The 16,673-nt window shown below is 57.8% G+C and overlaps 1 protein-coding gene across 1 annotated transcript; it reads right to left on the reverse strand.

Annotated features, from left to right (window-relative positions):
* Positions 1-9,966: 9,966 nt before the first annotated feature.
* Positions 9,967-15,573, reverse strand: EXOSC4 (exosome component 4). Its single transcript, XM_089661686.1, has 3 exons — positions 15,344-15,573; positions 14,185-14,391; positions 9,967-11,918 (listed from the first exon to the last, which is right to left on the reverse strand). The coding sequence occupies exons 1-3, from the start codon at positions 15,512-15,514 to the stop codon at positions 11,547-11,549; spliced, it is 750 nt and encodes a 249-aa protein (XP_089517812.1). The 5' UTR covers positions 15,515-15,573; the 3' UTR covers positions 9,967-11,546.
* Positions 15,574-16,673: the final 1,100 nt, after the last annotated feature.

Below are 16,673 nucleotides of genomic sequence, written 5' to 3' on the forward strand. Positions count from 1 at the left end.
GGGTGCTGAGGCATGCTGGAGGGTACGTTGATGCAAGCTGCTGGAGGATCTATTGTTACTGGAGGGGATCTATTTTGCCTGGTGGTCTATTGTTGCTGAAAGGGATCTACTGTTGAGGGAGGGTCCATTGTTGCTGGCAGTCAATTGTTACTGGAAGGGATCTGCCTGTTTCTGGCTGCTGGTGCTGGGAGATGTTTTTTCTGCTGGGGGGTCTGCTGTTGGGGTGGTATTTTATTTGTGGGGGTCCATTGTTGCTGGAGGAGGGGGGGGTCTTATTGCTGTTGGTGAATCTGTTGGTGCTGGCTGCTGGGAGATGTTTCTGTTTGGAGGTCTATTGTTAGTGGGGTATTTTATTGCAGGGGTGAGTTGTTGCTGGTTGGGGGGGGGGGGTGTTATCTATTGCTGTTGGTGCTGGCTGATAGGAGATCTGTTGTTGCTGCTGGGGGTCTATTGTTGGGGTGGTGTTTCGGTGCAAGGGTACATTGTTGCTGGGGGGGAGTCGATTGCTGCTGGGAGATCTGTTGTTGCTGGGGGTCCATTGATGTTAAAGATAGTATTTGTTGCAGGGGTGCATTGTTGCTGGGGGGGGTGTTGTCTATTGCTGTTGGTGCTGGCTGATGGAAGATCTGGTTGCTGCTGCTGGGGGTCTATTGTTGGAGGGATATTGTGGTGCAGGGGTGCATTGTTGCTGGGGGGAGTCAATTGCTGCTGGTGAGTCTGTTGGTGCTGGGGGTCCATTGATGTTGGGATAGTATTTTGTTGTTGTAGGGGTGAGTTGTTGCTGGGGGGGGTTGGGTGTCTATTGCTGTTGGTGCTGGCTGATGGGACATCTGCTGCTGCTGCTGGGGGTCTATTGTTGGGGTGGCATTTTGGTGCAGGGGTGCATTGTTGCTAGGGGGAGTTAATTGCTGCTGTTGAGTCTGTTGGTGCTGGATGATGGGAGATCTGTTGTTGCTGCTGGGGGTCCATTGATGTTGGGATATTTAGTTGCAGGGGTGCATTGTTGCTGGGGGTGTCGTCTATTGTTGTTGGTGCTGGCTGATGGGAGATCTGTTGTTGCTGCTGGGGGACCATTGATGTTGGGATAGCATTTAGTTGTAGGGGTGCATCGTCTCTGGGGGGGGTGTTGTCTATTGCTGTTGGTGCTGGCTGATGGGAGATCTCTTGTTGCTGCTGGGGGTCTATTGATGCTGGGATAGTATTTATTTGCAGAGGTGCATTGTTGCTGGGGGGGGGGGGGGGTTGTCTATTGCTGTCGGTGCTGGCTGATGGGAGGATCTGTTGTTGCTGCTGGGAGACCATTGATGTTGGGATAGCATTTAGTTGTAGGGGTGCATTGTTGCTGGGGGGGGGGGGGTGTTGTCTATTGCTGTTGGTGCTGGCTGATGGGAGATCTCTTGTTGCTGCTGGGGGTCTATTGATGCTGGGATAGTATTTATTTGCAGAGGTGCATTGTTGCTGCAAAAAGCCATCACCTCAATGTTAAAAAATTAAAAGAGACACATCCTGGCCGGGCCTTAGGTAGTGCTGGGCTGCAGGGCCCACGACTCACAGGTCTCACTGCACACGCAGCAAACACATCAGGGTGCACCACCATGGTGGGGATAGACAGATCATGGAGAAAATACAACATGGCTGTACACCAATCATTAATAATACACGCGTGTAACTTCAACTGGCACGGAAATAGGAGCCCAACTAGAGAACGGGAAGTAAAATAATGTGACCGCAGATCTGGATACATTCCACACATAGATCCTTGTGTCCATGAGGGCCCATTAGAGGCACTGGTGTAGTCCTGCTAATAGGAAGCCATAGATCGATCGTTGTGGCCGGAGGGTGTAGAATCCTCACGTATGAATGCAGTATTGACTGATAGGCCTTCTCCAGGCAAGAGATATAGATTAACCATTCATCCCCTCCTCCCACACTCGCCTCCAGAGCCTCTCCCATCCTCTGGAACTCCCTACCACAGCACGTCCGGTCAGTCCCCCACCCTGGCTGCCTATAGGCGATCTTTGAAAACTCACTTATTCAGGGAAGCCCACCCCACCCCCACCTAAGAACTGTACTTGAATCACCTCCACCAGATCATCCCCCGCAGCTATCACCTCCCCCCTTCCTTTAGATTGTAAGCTCCACGACCCGGGCCCTCCTATTCCTTCTGTACTGAAATGTATTGTCATCGTACCGCCCCCCTTCTATTGTACAGCGCTGCGCAGACTGTTGGCGCCATAAATCCTGTATAATAATAATATATATATAGAGAATAAAGATCCTTGAAGATGTATAGTCCCCCTGCAATGTGTAGATAAATGGCAGTTGGCAGACAGTTGAATATATGGAAAATTCGCTATCCTGAGATAAAGGAAGTCCATGAGGCAGCCGCCATATAGGACTTGAATGGCAGAGCCGTCTCGGGGGATCAGGAAGGAATTGTTTCCCCTGCAGGAGCTGATTGGATCGTGCTTTGCTGGGTTTTTGCCTTCCTCTGGATCAACTGTGGGTGGAGGATTAGAACTTTTTTATTTTTAATGGTTGAACTGGATGGACTTTTGTCTTTTTTCAGCCAGACTAACTACAGTTGCAAGAAAAAGTATGTGAACCCCTTGGGATTCCGTGGAGTTTTGCATGAATTGGGCATAAAATGTGCTCTTAACGTCATCTAAGTCACAACAATAGAAGAACACAGTCTGCTGAACATAATACTACACAAACATTAGATGTTGCCATGGTTTAATTGCACATAACATGTAAACATTCGCAGTGCAGGGAGGAAAAAGCAACTGTATGTAACTATGTAAGATAATGTGATATTCCTTATGCCAGCCAATTTTTTGGCCAAAAAAAAAAAAAAATAGGCCATTAGTGGGTTAATTGGTCGGCCGTTTTGGGGGGTTTTTGCACATTTTTTTTTATCGGGGATGTTGGAAAATTCATGGCCGTTTTCTAATTCTCCCAGGAAGAGGAAAAAAAGGAAGAAAAAGAAGAGGAAATGGAGGAGGAAGAAGATATGAAAAAGTCTTGCGGTTGCAACAAATGTATCAGTTTGTATCCAAATAAAAACGTAATCCAAATAATGCATTACAGTGTTTTTATTTGGATACTTTGTTGCAACCACAAGACTTTTTCATATAAAATCTAATAGCGGACTGGAATCCTTCCTCTGTATTGCTGTCACATTGTACGGTGCTCCCCCGTCTCTGCCAGGGACAGTAATTTATGGGGTTAATGCCGGCCATAGACGGAACGAAAATCGGACGATTTTTTTAACATTGGTGGTAACGTCAGCCGATCGAACGACCGATTTTTCATTTTTGTTTTTTTAAAACGGCTGATGTTTGACCCGGCTATGGCCTGCTTTTATGTCCTGTACAGGCAAGGTGCAATCCCCCTGACTGTTGGATACGGAGTAGAATCCCCGTCCTAATAGAGAATCAATATGGCTGCCGCCATGAGAGCATTCCGGTGGAAGAGGCCTATTGGCTACGTATCCAGTTAGATGGGAGAGAAGAATCACTCCCCCACCACTCCAAGTAATGACCGTATGATGTTCCTCGATTCCACGCCCGCAGTCCCGGAGGCAGCCGCCAGCTTCGGGAACCCCAGTGGTCAGGATCCGCTTCCTAGAGGGTACACATGGTGACCAGTGAGCACCAAAAGTAAGCATGGTGCTCCGTGTCCGGGCTGGGTGCGTAGCGTAGATGTGGGCGGCTGCATGGTGCTCCGTGTCCGGGCTGGGTGCGTAGCGTAGATGTGGGCGGCTGCATGGTGCTCCGTGTCCGGGCTGGGTGCGTAGCGTAGATGTGGGCGGCTGCATGGTGCTCCGTGTCCGGGCTGGGTGCATAGTGTCGATGTGGGCGGCTGCATGGTGCTCCGTGTCCACGCCCGGGCTGGGTACGTAGCATTGATGTGGGCGGCTGCATGGTGCTCCGTGTCCACGCCCGGGCTGGGTGCATAGTGTCAATGTGGGCGGCTGCATGGTGCTCCGTGTCCACGCCCGGGCTGGGTGCATAGCGTTGATGTGGGCGGCTACATGGTGCTCTGTGTCCACGCCCGGGCTGGGTGCATAGTGTCGATGTGGGCGGCTGCATGGTGCTCCGTGTCTGGGCTGGGTGCGTAGCATTGATGTGGGCGGCTGCATGGTGCTCTGTGTCCACGCCCGGGCTGGGTGCGTAGCATTGATGTGGGCGGCTGTATGGTGCTCCGTATCCGCACCCGGGCTGGGTGCGTAGCGTCGATGTGGGCGGCTGCATGGTGCTCCGTGTCCACGCCCGGGCTGGGTGCGTAGCGTCGATGTGGGCGGCTGCATGGTGCTCCGTGTCCACGCCCGGGCTGGGTGCGTAGCGTCGATGTGGGCGGCTGCATGGTGCTCCGTGTCCACGCCCGGGCTGGGTGCATAGTGTCGATGTGGGCGGCTGCATGGTGCTCCGTGTCCACGCCCGGGCTGGGTGCGTAGCGTCGATGTGGGCGGCTGCATGGTGCTCCGTGTCCACGCCCGGGCTGGGTGCGTAGCGTCGATGTGGGCGGCTGCATGGTGCTCCGTGTCCACGCCCGGGCTGGGTGCGTAGCGTCGATGTGGGCGGCTGCATGGTGCTCCGTGTCCACGCCCGGGCTGGGTGCGTAGCGTCGATGTGGGCGGCTGCATGGTGCTCCGTGTCTGGGCTGGGTGCGTAGCATTGATGTGGGCGGCTGCATGGTGCTCTGTGTCCACGCCCGGGCTGGGTGCGTAGCATTGATGTGGGCGGCTGCATGGTGCTCCGTATCCGCACCCGGGGGTGGGTGCGTAGCGTCGATGTGGGCGGCTGCATGGTGCTCCGTGTCCACGCCCGGGCTGGGTGCGTAGCGTCGATGTGGGCGGCTGCATGGTGCTCCGTGTCTGGGCTGGGTGCGTAGCGTCGATGTGGGCGGCCAGCCGTGACGTCACTGACGCGTGATATCAACACGTTTCACCGATGGGCGTATCTTTCTCAGCTTCGTCAGGACCAATAGGAAGCTGGCTGATACTCATTAATATCAGGCTAAACTCCGCCTAGATCAGTAAATCCAAAAACAGCGACGTTTTCCATGGGACTTCCTGAAGACGATCCATTGGTCGAAACGCATCGAGGGCTTATGACGCAACATCCGCCGCCGTCACTTCCGGTGTTTGGACGCACGCTGGAACACGTGGCCATCTTCACTTCCATTCACAATTAACAAGGCTGAATACACCCAGCGCCAGGAAATGCACTTTTTTTGTGAGTGGCATTTTTACTGTTTGACCCCCATATTAAAGTTCTATACGGTTTTACCCTGAGGGGTGTCTGGTTCTGTTTTTAACCACTTCCTGTCCGGCCGGACGGTGGCAGTGCAGGGGAAGGTTGCCGTTCATAAACGGCTCCCGCCATTTTGGATTATGCGTGTTCCCTGGGAGCATGCGGCACCATGATCAAGTGCCCGCTGTGCCCTCAAGACACCGATCGCTGTACGGGACCTCTGTGTGAGGTCCCGAACATGTGATCACTGATTGGCCAATCAGTGATCACATGCAGAGTAGTAAGCAAGATGTCACTTCCTGACATCATTGCTTACTATGTGAGAAATCTGTGAATGATCACAGAGATCACATGGTACAGGGCTATTCACAATGGCCTTGTACCATGTGATAAGCTGTGACCAATCACAGCTCTCACAGTATTTCTCAATGGCTGCAGGAATGCAGCCAGAGAGAAGGAGAAATGATTGCTTTTATAGCCTTTATGGGTGTAAAAAGAAATCGGTGTAAAAAAAAAAAATCTTCATCACCCCCAAGTAGTACAGTGTCACCATGGTGATACTACTGCTAGGGTGACAGTATGTAAAACAAAAAAAAATATAAAAAAATAAAATAAAAATTATAATTTTTGGTTATAAACTAATTTGGGTTTTTTTTTTTAACTAAACAGATAAATGAATACACTTGGCCAAGATTTATGATGGAATATTATTTATTTGCAACATTTTATGAGAAAAACACTTTACAAAATTTTTGGACTTTTTCATTTATACAGCAAAAAAATTAAAATCCCAGCAGTGAATAAATACCACCAAAATAGTTTTATCTGTCTCAAAAAAATGCTAAAAAAATTCATCTGGGTGCAGTGTTGCATGACCGCGCAATTGTCATTCAAAGTGTGATAGCGCTGAAAATTGGCCTGGGGGGGAAGGGGGGGAAGTGTCCGGACTGGAAGGGGGGGAAAGTGTCCGGACTGGAAGGGGGGGAAAGTGTCCGGACTGGAAGGGGGGAAAGTGTCCGGACTGGAAGGGGGGGAAAGTGTCCGGACTGGAAGGGGGGGAAAGTGTCCGGACTGGAAGGGGGGGGGGGGGGGGGGCGGGGGGAAGCGTCCGGACTGGAAGGGGGGGGGGGAAGCGTCCGGACTGGAAGGGGGGGGGGGAAGCGTCCGGACTGGAAGGGGGGGGGGGAAGCGTCCGGACTGGAAGGGGGGGGGGAAGCGTCCGGACTGGAAGGGGGGGGGGAAGCGTCCGGACTGGAAGGGGGGGGGGAAGCGTCCGGACTGGAAGGGGGGGGGGAAGCGTCCGGACTGGAAGGGGGGGGGGGAAGCGTCCGGACTGGAAGGGGGGGGGGGAAGCGTCCGGACTGGGAAGGGGGGGGGGGAAGCGTCCGGACTGGAAGGGGGGGGGGGGGAAGCGTCCGGACTGGAAGAGGGGGGGGGGGGGGGGAAGCGTCCGGACTGCAAGAGGGGGGGGGAAGCGTCCGGACTGCAAGAGGGGGGGGGGGAGCGTCCGGACTGCAAGAGGGGGGGGGGGGGGAAGCGTCCGGACTGCAAGAGGGGGGGGGGGGAAGCGTCCGGACCTGCAAGAGGGGGGGGGGGGAAGCGTCCGGACTGCAAGAGGGGGGGGGGGGAAGCGTCCGGACTGCAAGAGGGGGGGGGGGGAAGCGTCCGGACTGCAAGAGGGGGGGGGGGGGGAAGCGTCCGGACTGCAAGAGGGGGGGGGGGGGGGGGAAGCGTCCGGACTGCAAGAGGGGGGGGGGGGGGGGAAGCGTCCGGACTGCAAGGGGGGGGGGGGGGGAAGCGTCCGGACTGCAAGGGGGGGGGGGGGGGGGAAGCGTCCGGACTGCAAGGGGGGGGGGGGAAGCGTCCGGACTGCAAGGGGGGGGGGGGAAGCGTCCGGACTGCAAGGGGGGGGGGGGGAAGCGTCCGGACTGCAAGGGGGGGGGGGGAAGCGTCCGGACTGCAAGGGGGGGGGGGGAAGCGTCCGGACTGCAAGGGGGGGGGGAAGCGTCCGGACTGCAAGGGGGGGGGGGAAGCGTCCGGACTGCAAGGGGGGGGGGGGGAAGCGTCCGGACTGCAAGGGGGGGGGGGGGGAAGCGTCCGGACTGCAAGGGGGGGGGGGGGGGAAGCGTCCGGACTGCAAGGGGGGGGGGAAGCGTCCGGACTGCAAGGGGGGGGGGAAGCGTCCGGACTGCAAGGGGGGGGGGGGGGGGAAGCGTCCGGACTGCAAGAGGGGGGGGGGGGGGAAAGCGTCCGGACTGCAAGAGGGGGGGGGAAAGCGTCCGGACTGCAAGAGGGGGGGGGGAAAGCGTCCGGACTGCAAGAGGGGGGGGGGGAAAGCGTCCGGACTGCAAGAGGGGGGGGGGGGGGTAAGCGTCTGGACTGCAAGGGGGGGGGGGGTAAGCGTCCGGACTGGAAGGGGGGGGGGGGGAAGCGTCCGGACTGGAAGGGGTTAATAACTTGCTATGTTCTTGCTCAGACAGGTTGATGACCTTTTGCCCCCCACAATGACAGTTGCCCTCCACTCCTTGCTCTGCCCTCCTGTAACTTCCCTTCATCTGTCCCTCCTTTCCTATTGCTGCTGGTGAGTCTGGTGGCTGCTGGGAATTCTCTCATTGCTGCTGGGGGAGGTCTGTTGTTGGGGTGGTATTTTGTTGCAGGGGTCCATTGTTGGGTGGGGGGGGGTGGAGCCAAGGGATGGTGCTCGGAGGTGAGTAGGGGGTGGAGCCAAGGGATGGTGCTTGGAGGTGAGTAGGGGGTGAGCCAAGGGATGGTGCTGGGAGGTTCTCCTATACAGGCGGAGGACCCGGCCTCCTGTCACAGTGGAGGGCCCCTCCTGTTTGCCATCGGCTAGATCTCTGCTGGGCATGTGCCTGGAAACACCCCAGTGCAGCCTTCAACTGGGGACCCCCACACACTGACGTGAAGGCAGCCCCCCTGCAGTATCCCCGCACACACGCCAAAGCTGGGACACAATCGGTGCCGATGCCGGAGATCCCACCCTATGGCTGGCTGAGACCTACTGCAAGAAAGCTTGGAGCCTGAACCCAACACATGGAGAAGGTCAGACAGCAGAATGGAGCGCATTGCAGGGTAGTAGACGTGTGTGGTGGGGCGGTGCTGCTGCTGGCAGTGGTGGGGCGGTGCTGCTGATGCTGTTGGCAGTGGTGGGGGGTGGTGGTGCTGCTGCTGGCAGCGGTGGGGCGGTGCCGCTGCTGTAGGCAATGGGGGGGGGGGGGGGGTGCTGCTGCTGTTGGCATGGGGGAGGGGGGTGCTGCTGCTGTCGGCATGGGGGGGGGGTGCTGCTGCTGTTGGCATGGGGGGGGGTGCTGCTGCTGTTGGCATGGGGGGGGGGGTGCTGCTGCTGTTGGCATGGGGGGGGGGTGCTGCTGCTGTTGGCATGGGGGGGGGGGGTGCTGATGTGCTGATGCTGTAGTCAGTGGTGGTGGGGGGGGGGTGCTGCTGGCAGTGGTGGGGCGGCGCTGCTGATGCTGTTGGCATGGGGGGGGTGGTGGTGCTGCTGTTGGCATGGGGGGGGGGGGGGTGGTGCTGCTGTTGGCATGGGGGGGGGGGGAGGGGCTGATGCTGTTGGCAGTGGTGGGACAGGGTGCTGATGCTGTTGGCATGGGGGGGGGGGGGGGGGTGGTGGTGCTGCTGTTGGCATGGGGGGGGGGGTGCTGATGCTGTTGGCAGTGGTGGGACAGGGTGCTGTTGGCAGTGGTGGGGTGGGGTAATGCTGTTGGCAGCGGTGGGGCGGTGCTGCTGATGCTGTCGGCATGGGGGGGGTGCTGCTGCTGTTGGCAGTGGTGGGGTGGGGTAATGCTGTTGGCAGCGGTGGGGCGGTGCTGCTGATGCTGTTGGCATGGGGGGGGGGTGCTGCTGTTGGCATGGGGGGGGGGGTGCTGCTGTTGGCATGGGGGGGGGGGGGGGGTGCTGCTGCTGTTGGCATGGGGGGGGTGGGGTAATGCTGTTGGCAGTGGTGGGGGGGTGGTGGTGCTGCTGCTGGCAGTGGTGGGGGGGGTGGTGGTGCTGCTGCTGGCAGTGGTGGGGCGGTGCTGCTGATGCTGTTGGCATGGGAGGGGTGCTGCTGCTGCTGCTGGCAGTGGTGGGGCGGTGCTGCTGATGCTGTTGGCATGGGAGGGGTGCTGCTGCTGCTGCTGGCAGTGGTGGGGCGCTGCTGATGCTGCTGGCAGTGGTGGGCTGGTGCGGCTGTAAGCTGCAGTGCGTTGAAGTGATGATATTGTGGTGGAGGGAATCAGAGGAATGTCCAAGATAGTTGCACCCAGAGGTATGAGGCGCACGGGCCGGGATTACTGTGGTGAGCGGGTCAGTGTAAATCAGCGCGCACGCTCCTGGCCCCCCCCCCGCGCACGCTCCTGGCCCCCCCCCCCGCGCACGCTCCTGGCCCACTTCAGGAACAGCCCAATGACATCCCTTCTCCACCCACCCCTTACATCACTGCAGAGACAATCACCCCCACACACCCTGCACACGGATACACAGATGAGACACGCGGACTGAACTCGTTGGTTTACTCTGTGATGGCGACCAATCTGAAGCTGACCGTGTGACCCGCGTCCTGGATGAGCTCATTTCCGATACAGTCCACCAATGAGCATCAGCGGAGGAAATGAGAAGCACAGAGAACATGTCACCTGCAGGATGGCAGTGTCAACACAACAGAGAAAAAGCAGACGGGACGCTGGTAAAATATAATTCAGGTGTAACTTTATTGTTCCAGACAAGACAGAAAGTTACACCTGCTTTGAATTTTAACAAAGGCGCCGCTTTGTCAGGAAAGTGAGAGTGTAATGGGATTACAGTCCCAAACATGTTTCGTCATTGATGAAGAATAACGGAACCCAGGCGAGATCGGAGCCCAGGACCCAGCGTTACAACGCAGAACCCGGGGGGGGGGGGGGGGGGGAAATCGGAGCCCAGGACCCAGCGTTACAACGCAGAACCCGGGGGGGGAATCGGAGCCCAGGACCCAGCGTTACAACGCAGTACCCGGGGGGGGAATCGGAGCATAGGACCATGTTACAACACAGGACCCTGGCGGGATCTGGACCCAGCATTACAATACAGAACCCTTGGAGGATTTGAGCCCGGGGCCCTGCCTTACAACGCAGAACCCTGGTGGGATCTGAGCCCAGGACCCAGCATTACAAGGCAGAACCCTGGTGGGATCTGAGCCCAGGACCCAGCATTACAAGGCAGAACCCTGGTGGGATCTGAGCCCAGGACCCAGCATTACAAGGCAGAACCCTGGCGGGATCTGAGCCCAGGACCCAGCATTACAAGGCAGAACCCTGGTGGGATCTGAGCCCAGGACCCAGCATTACAACGCAGCACCCTGGTGGGATCTGAGCCCAGGACCCAGCATTACAACGCAGAACCCTGGTGGGATCTGAGCCCAGGACCCAGCATTACAAGGCAGAACCCTGGTGGGATCTGAGCCCAGGACCCAGCATTACAACGCAGCACCCTGGTGGGATCTGAGCCCAGGACCCAGCATTACAACGCAGAACCCTGGTGGGATCTGAGCCCAGGACCCAGCATTACAAGGCAGAACCCTGGTGGGATCTGAGCCCAGGACCCAGCATTACAAGGCAGAACCCTGGCGGGATCTGAGCCCAGGACCCAGCATTACAAGGCAGAACCCTGGTGGGATCTGAGCCCAGGACCCAGCATTACAATGCAGAACCCTGGTGGGATCTGAGCCCAGGACCCAGCATTACAATGCAGAACCCTGGTGGGATCTGAGCCCAGGACCCAGCATTACAATGCAGAACCCTGGTGGGATCTGAGCCCAGGACCCTGCCTTACAATGCAGAACCCTGGTGGGATCTGAGCCCAGGACCCAGCCTTACAACGCAGCACCCTGGTGGGATCTGAGCCCAGGACCCAGCATTACAACGCAGAACCCTGGCACGGGTGTGCACCATCCCCCCTTCTCCAGTAATCGGGAAACCGAGGTGTGGACGGTAACATTCTATAGGATTTGCTGGCCCCAGTGATTACCACCCCCTGCCTGTTCACCAGCGCTCCCTCCCATGCGGGTGCATCACTCCCGTGTTCAATGAGCAGATCTCCCTTTTTGCGGTTCACCGTGTCCATGGAGCTTCATAGTTCTGCACCCCACCATGCGTGTATACCGTGAACATCTGTATCCTATATACCGCGTGTACACCACACATGTGCAGAACGGCGGCTCAGCGGACACGGTGTGAACTCCGTCCGTTCAGTTTTTGGTAGAGGCCAGCAGACGTCCTCCTCAAGCAGCGGCCGTTATGTCGATCCGCGGTCCCCCATCAGTGCGGTGGTCTCCTGTAAGTGCTCCCTCACGGCCTGGTCCAGGACGGCGTATACGTCCTTACAGGCCTTGCTGGCCGCATCCATGACGCGCTCCAAGTGATCTTCGTGGAGCCGCGAGTTCATTTCCAGCAGAGCTATCCTATCGGATTTCGGCAATAAAGCCAACGCCAGCTGAGCGCCTCCGGCCGCCTCCTCGATGTAACTCAAGTCCACCAATGGCGTGTCCTCAATGAACCCGGCTGAACACGCGCACACGTAGTCTCTCATGGGGATGCCGGCATCAATCAACGCCAGAGTGGCCGCGTTCACCGAGGTGCAGTAATTCCCGCCGTCCGCCTGGAGGATCTGGAAGACAAAGATGAGATAATCGATGGAAAGCGAAGTCCACCATATTTCCGTACATATTAACCACTTCCCATGTATAGAAACGGCCTCCCCGCCCCCTGGGAGCGAGCAGCACCGCGATCCAGTGCCTGCTGTGTCCTCTGGACATCATTGCTTACTACGTGTGAAATCTGTGAATGATCACAGAGATCACATGGTACAGGGCCATTCACAACAGCCTTGTACCATGTGACCAGCTGTGACCAATCACAGCTCTCACAGTGTTTCTCAATGGCTGCAGGAATGCAGCCAGAGAGAAGGAGAAATGATTGCTTTTATAGCCTTTATGGGTGTAAAAGCAATCAGTGTAAAAAAAAAAAAATCTTCATCACCCCCCACAATTGTCAGTTAACCACTTCCCATCCAGCCGTGGTCTATAAACGGCTGGACAATGGCAGTGCAGGGTCGGGTGGCCGTTTATACACTGCCTCCCCACCCCCTCCTTGTGCCCCCCCCTCCAGCAGGGAAAGGGTTAAAGGGGGCCTCCTCCTCCCTCCAGCAGGGAAAGGATTAATGGGGGGCCTCCCCCCTCCAGTAGGGAAAGGGGGGCCTCCCCCCTCCAGTAGGGAAAGGGGGGCCTCCCCCCTCCAGCAGGGAAAGGGGTAAAGGGGGGCCTCCTCCTCCCCCCCCCCCCTCCAGCAGGGAAAGGGTTAAAGGGGGCCGCCTCCTCTCCCCCCCCCTCCAGCAGGGAAAGGGTTAAAGGGGGCCGCCGCCGCGGCGCCCCCCCCTCCAGCAGGGAAAGGGTTAAAGGGAGCCTCCTCCTCCAGCAGGGAAAGGGTTAAAGGGGGCCTCCTCCTCCTCCCCCCCCTCCAGCAGGGAAAGGGTTAAAGGGAGCCTCCTCCTCCAGCAGGGAAAGGGTTAAAGGGGGCCTCCTCCTCCTCCCCCCCTCCAGCAGGGAAAGGGTTAAAGGGGGGCCTCCTCCAGCAGGGAAAGGGTTAAAGGGGGCCTCCTCCTCCCCCCTCCAGCAGGGAAAGGGTTAAAGGGGGCCGCCGCCTCCTCCCCCCCCTCCAGCAGGGAAAGGGTTAAAGGGGGGGGGCCTCCTCCAGCAGGGAAAGGGTTAAAGGGGGGGCCGCCGCCTCCTCCAGCAGGGAAAGGGTTAAAGGGGGGGCCTCCTCCAGCAGGGAAAGGGTTAAAGGGGGGCCTCCTCCAGCAGGGAAAGGGTTAAAGGGGGGCCTCCTCCAGCAGGGAAAGGGTTAAAGGGGGCCGTCGCCGCCTCCTCCCCCCCCTCCAGCAGGGAAAGGGTTAAAGGGGGGGCCGCCTCCTCCAGCAGGGAAAGGGTTAAAGGGGGGGCCGCCTCCTCCAGCAGGGAAAGGGTTAAAGGGGGGGCCTCCTCCTCCAGCAGGGAAAGGGTTAAAGGGGGCCTCCTCCTCCTCCCCCCCTCCTCCAGCAGGGAAAGGGTTAAAGGGGGCCTCCTCCTCCTCCCCCCCTCCTCCAGCAGGGAAAGGGTTAAAGGGGGCCTCCTCCCCCCCCTCCTCCAGCAGGGAAAGGGTTAAAGGGGGCCTCCTCCTCCTCCCCCCCCCCTCCTCCAGCAGGGAAAGGGTTAAAGGGGGGCCTCCTCCTCCAGCAGGGAAAGGGTTAAAGGGGGCCTCCTCCTCCTCCCCCCCCCCTCCTCCAGCAGGGAAAGGGTTAAAGGGGGCCTCCTCCCCCCCCCCCTCCTCCAGCAGGGAAAGGGTTAAAGGGAGGCCGCCTCCTCCAGCAGGGAAAGGGTTAAAGGGGGCCTCCTCCAGCAGGGAAAGGGTTAAAGGGGGCCTCCTCCAGCAGGGAAAGGGTTAAAGGGGGCCTCCTCCAGCAGGGAAAGGGTTAAAGGGGGCCTCCTCCAGCAGGGAAAGGGTTAAAGGGGGCCTCCTCCAGCAGGGAAAGGGTTAAAGGGGGCCTCCTCCAGCAAGGAAAGGGTTAAAGGGGGCCTCCTCCTCCTCCAGCAGGGAAAGGGTTAAAGGGGGGCCTCCTCCTCCAGCAGGGAAAGGGTTAAAGGGGGCCTACCCCCTCCAGCAGGGAAAGGGTTAAAGGGGGCCTACCCCTCCAGCAGGGAAAGGGTTAAAGGGGGCCTACCCCCTCCAGCAGGGAAAGGGTTAAAGGGGGCCTCCTCCTCCTCCCCCCCTCCAGCAGGGAAAGGATTAAAGGGGGCCGCCGCCGCCTCCTCCCCCCCTCCAGCAGGGAAAGGGTTAAAGGGGGGGCCTCCTCCTCCAGCAGGGAAAGGGTTAAAGGGGGCCTCCTCCTCCGCACTCACCTGTACGTAGATGTCGATCTGAGAGCGCGGGTACTGCTGGGTGAGGATGGCCGCCTCGAAGGTTTGCTTCAGGTGTATGGTCATCTCGGTGGACTTGCGGTCCCCGTGGGGGCGGCGCTTCCTCTCCGCCGTGCTGAAGGTGGCCATGCTGTACTGGCAGTTCACCACCGCCCGGTCATGGAGGGTCTTACTGCGAGAGCCGCGGATCTACAGGATGGGGGGGGGGGGAGAAAAACAGATCAGATTTCATATCTAGATTCCAATCAGAGTTACAGTTAGTCTGGCTTACAAACGCCCATCCAGATCAACCAAAAAAATAAAAGTATTAATCCTACACCCACAGTGTATCCAGAAAAAGGCAAAAAACCCAGCAAAGCACGATCCAATCTGCTCCTGCAGGGGAAACAATTCCTTCCTGACCCCCCGAGAGGCAATCGGATATTCCCTGGATCAACGTTCCCTATAAATGTTATATCCAGTTATATTCTGTGTATCCAATCATGTAGGAGTGACAACCCTCCCGGCAAGCACATGCAGTGACCACCCATGAGGGGCCTCCTGCTTCCCCTATGACCTTGTCCCCCCACCAAGGATCAGCTCAGGTGTGGTAGGACACGACTCTGAACCCGTCTGGAAGATGTCCAAGTGGGCAGCCAATCAGACAGCGGGGGCTTCCCCCAACCCGCCTGTGTACACGCCCGGCCTCATGTGGGGAGAGTATGCAGGCAGTTCCTGGAGGATGAAGGAATTGATACCATTGAATGGCCCCCACGCTCCCCTGACCTAAATCCAATAGAACCCCTCTGGGATGTCATGTGTCGGGCCATCTGACGCTGCCAGGTTGCACCTCAGACTGTCCAGGAGCTCAGTGATGGTCCAGATCTGGGAGGAAATCCCCCAGGACACCATCCGTGGTCTCATTAGGAGCCTCCCCCGATGTTGTCAGGCATACATACAAGCACGTGGGGGCCACACAGACTACTGAGGACCATTCTGAGTTGCTGCAATGACATTTCACCAACATGGACTCGCCTGCTGCATCATTTCTTCACTTTGATGTTCGGGGTGTCTGTGAATTCAGTCCTCTGTAGGTCGATCATTTCCATCAAACGATGGGGCGTCCTTACATTCCTCACCCATCCCCCACGTGGGTACTCACCTCATGCGGCCCGTACACGGTGGCCAGCGCCTTGGTGTTCCCCTGCTCTACGTAGGCCGATCCGTCCGCCTGATCGAAAACCCCCATCCGGCACTGGATCTTCCGGAGCTCCACGGGCCTCCTCCCGTCCTGCCGGAACCCCTGATCGGAAAGCAGCTCCAGACCCGCCATAACTACACACACGTGAGGAGAACCTCAGCTTCCTGACAACCGCGTCACTTCCGGTAGGCAACAGCCACTTCCGGTCTAGCCAATCGCTTATCTGCCGCTTGGTACTTCCGGTCTATCCTTCCTTCCATCACTCACTGATCTCATTAAACGTCACATCCGGCACATCCTTCACACCCAGTTCTGTTGTTAATGTCACTTCCGGCGGCGGGGTCTGTCTGTAGGAGAGGGGGCGGGGTTTTCTCGTGAGAGGATTGTACCACCCAGAGACAGTTCTGATATGGAGAGGGGGGGGGGGGGGAGGGCTGGTCACATTGGGGACTGAGGGTCCCCTTTACTTCCTGATTCTGGAGAAGCAACAGGAAATGAGATGAAATCCAAGTATAGTCTCCAGCACAGGTGTCCCCATTCGAAGGTTTCCCCTCACTTTCCTTGGAGGAGAATTGGAGGATCTGGTTCACGTGGCAGCAGTCTATTTTGCCATTGGAGGAAATAGTTTGCGTGGCAGCAGTCTGTGCCACCCTTGGAGGAGAATTGGAGGACCTGCTTCACGTGGCGGCAGTCTGTGCCACCCTTGGAGGAGAATTGGAGGACCTGGTTCACGTGGCGGCAGTCTGTGCCACCCTTGGAGGAGAATTGGAGGACCTGGTTCACGTGGCAGCAGTCTATTTTGCCATTGGAGGAAATAGTTCACGTGGCGGAAGTCTGTTCTGTCCTTGGAGGAGAATTGGAGGACCTGGTTCACGTGGCTGCAGTCTGTTCCACCCTTGGAGGAGAATTGGAGGACCTGGTTCACGTGGCAGCAGTCTATTTTGCCATTGGAGGAAATAGTTCACGTGGCGGAAGTCTGTTCTGTCCTTGGAGGAGAATTGGAGGATCTGGTTCACGTGGCTGCATTCTGTTCCACCCTTGGAGGAGAATTGGAGGATCTGGTTCACGTGGCTGCATTCTGTTCCACCCTTGGAGGAGAATTGGAGGACCTGGTTCACGTGGCGGCAGTCTGTTCCACCCTTGGAGGAGAATTGGAGGACCTGGTTCACGTGGCGGCAGTCTGTTCCACCCTTGGAGGAGAATTGGAGGACCTGGTTCACATGGTGGCAGTCTGTCCTGTCCTTTGAGGAGAATTGGAGGATCTGGTTCACGTGGCGGCAGTCTGTTCCAC

The sequence above is a fragment of the Staurois parvus genome, unplaced genomic scaffold (assembly GCF_062004578.1).
Source record: "Staurois parvus isolate SC_StPar_1 unplaced genomic scaffold, SC_StPar_1.0 ptg001369l, whole genome shotgun sequence".
NCBI classification, from domain to species: domain Eukaryota; kingdom Metazoa; phylum Chordata; class Amphibia; order Anura; family Ranidae; genus Staurois; species Staurois parvus.

What these genes read in the sequence shown, in the direction of transcription:
- EXOSC4 (XM_089661686.1), bottom strand. Translation starts at nt 15,514, where the DNA reads ATGGCGGGTCTGGAGCTGCTTTCCGATCAGGGGTTCCGGCAGGACGGG. An exon ending in CCGTGTACGGGCCGCATGAG is followed by an intron (nt 14,392 to 15,343) that starts GTGAGTACCCAC and finishes CCCATCCTGTAG; the next exon opens with ATCCGCGGCTCTCGCAGTAA. An exon ending in AGATCGACATCTACGTACAG is followed by an intron (nt 11,919 to 14,184) that starts GTGAGTGCGGAG and finishes TTTGTCTTCCAG; the next exon opens with ATCCTCCAGGCGGACGGCGG.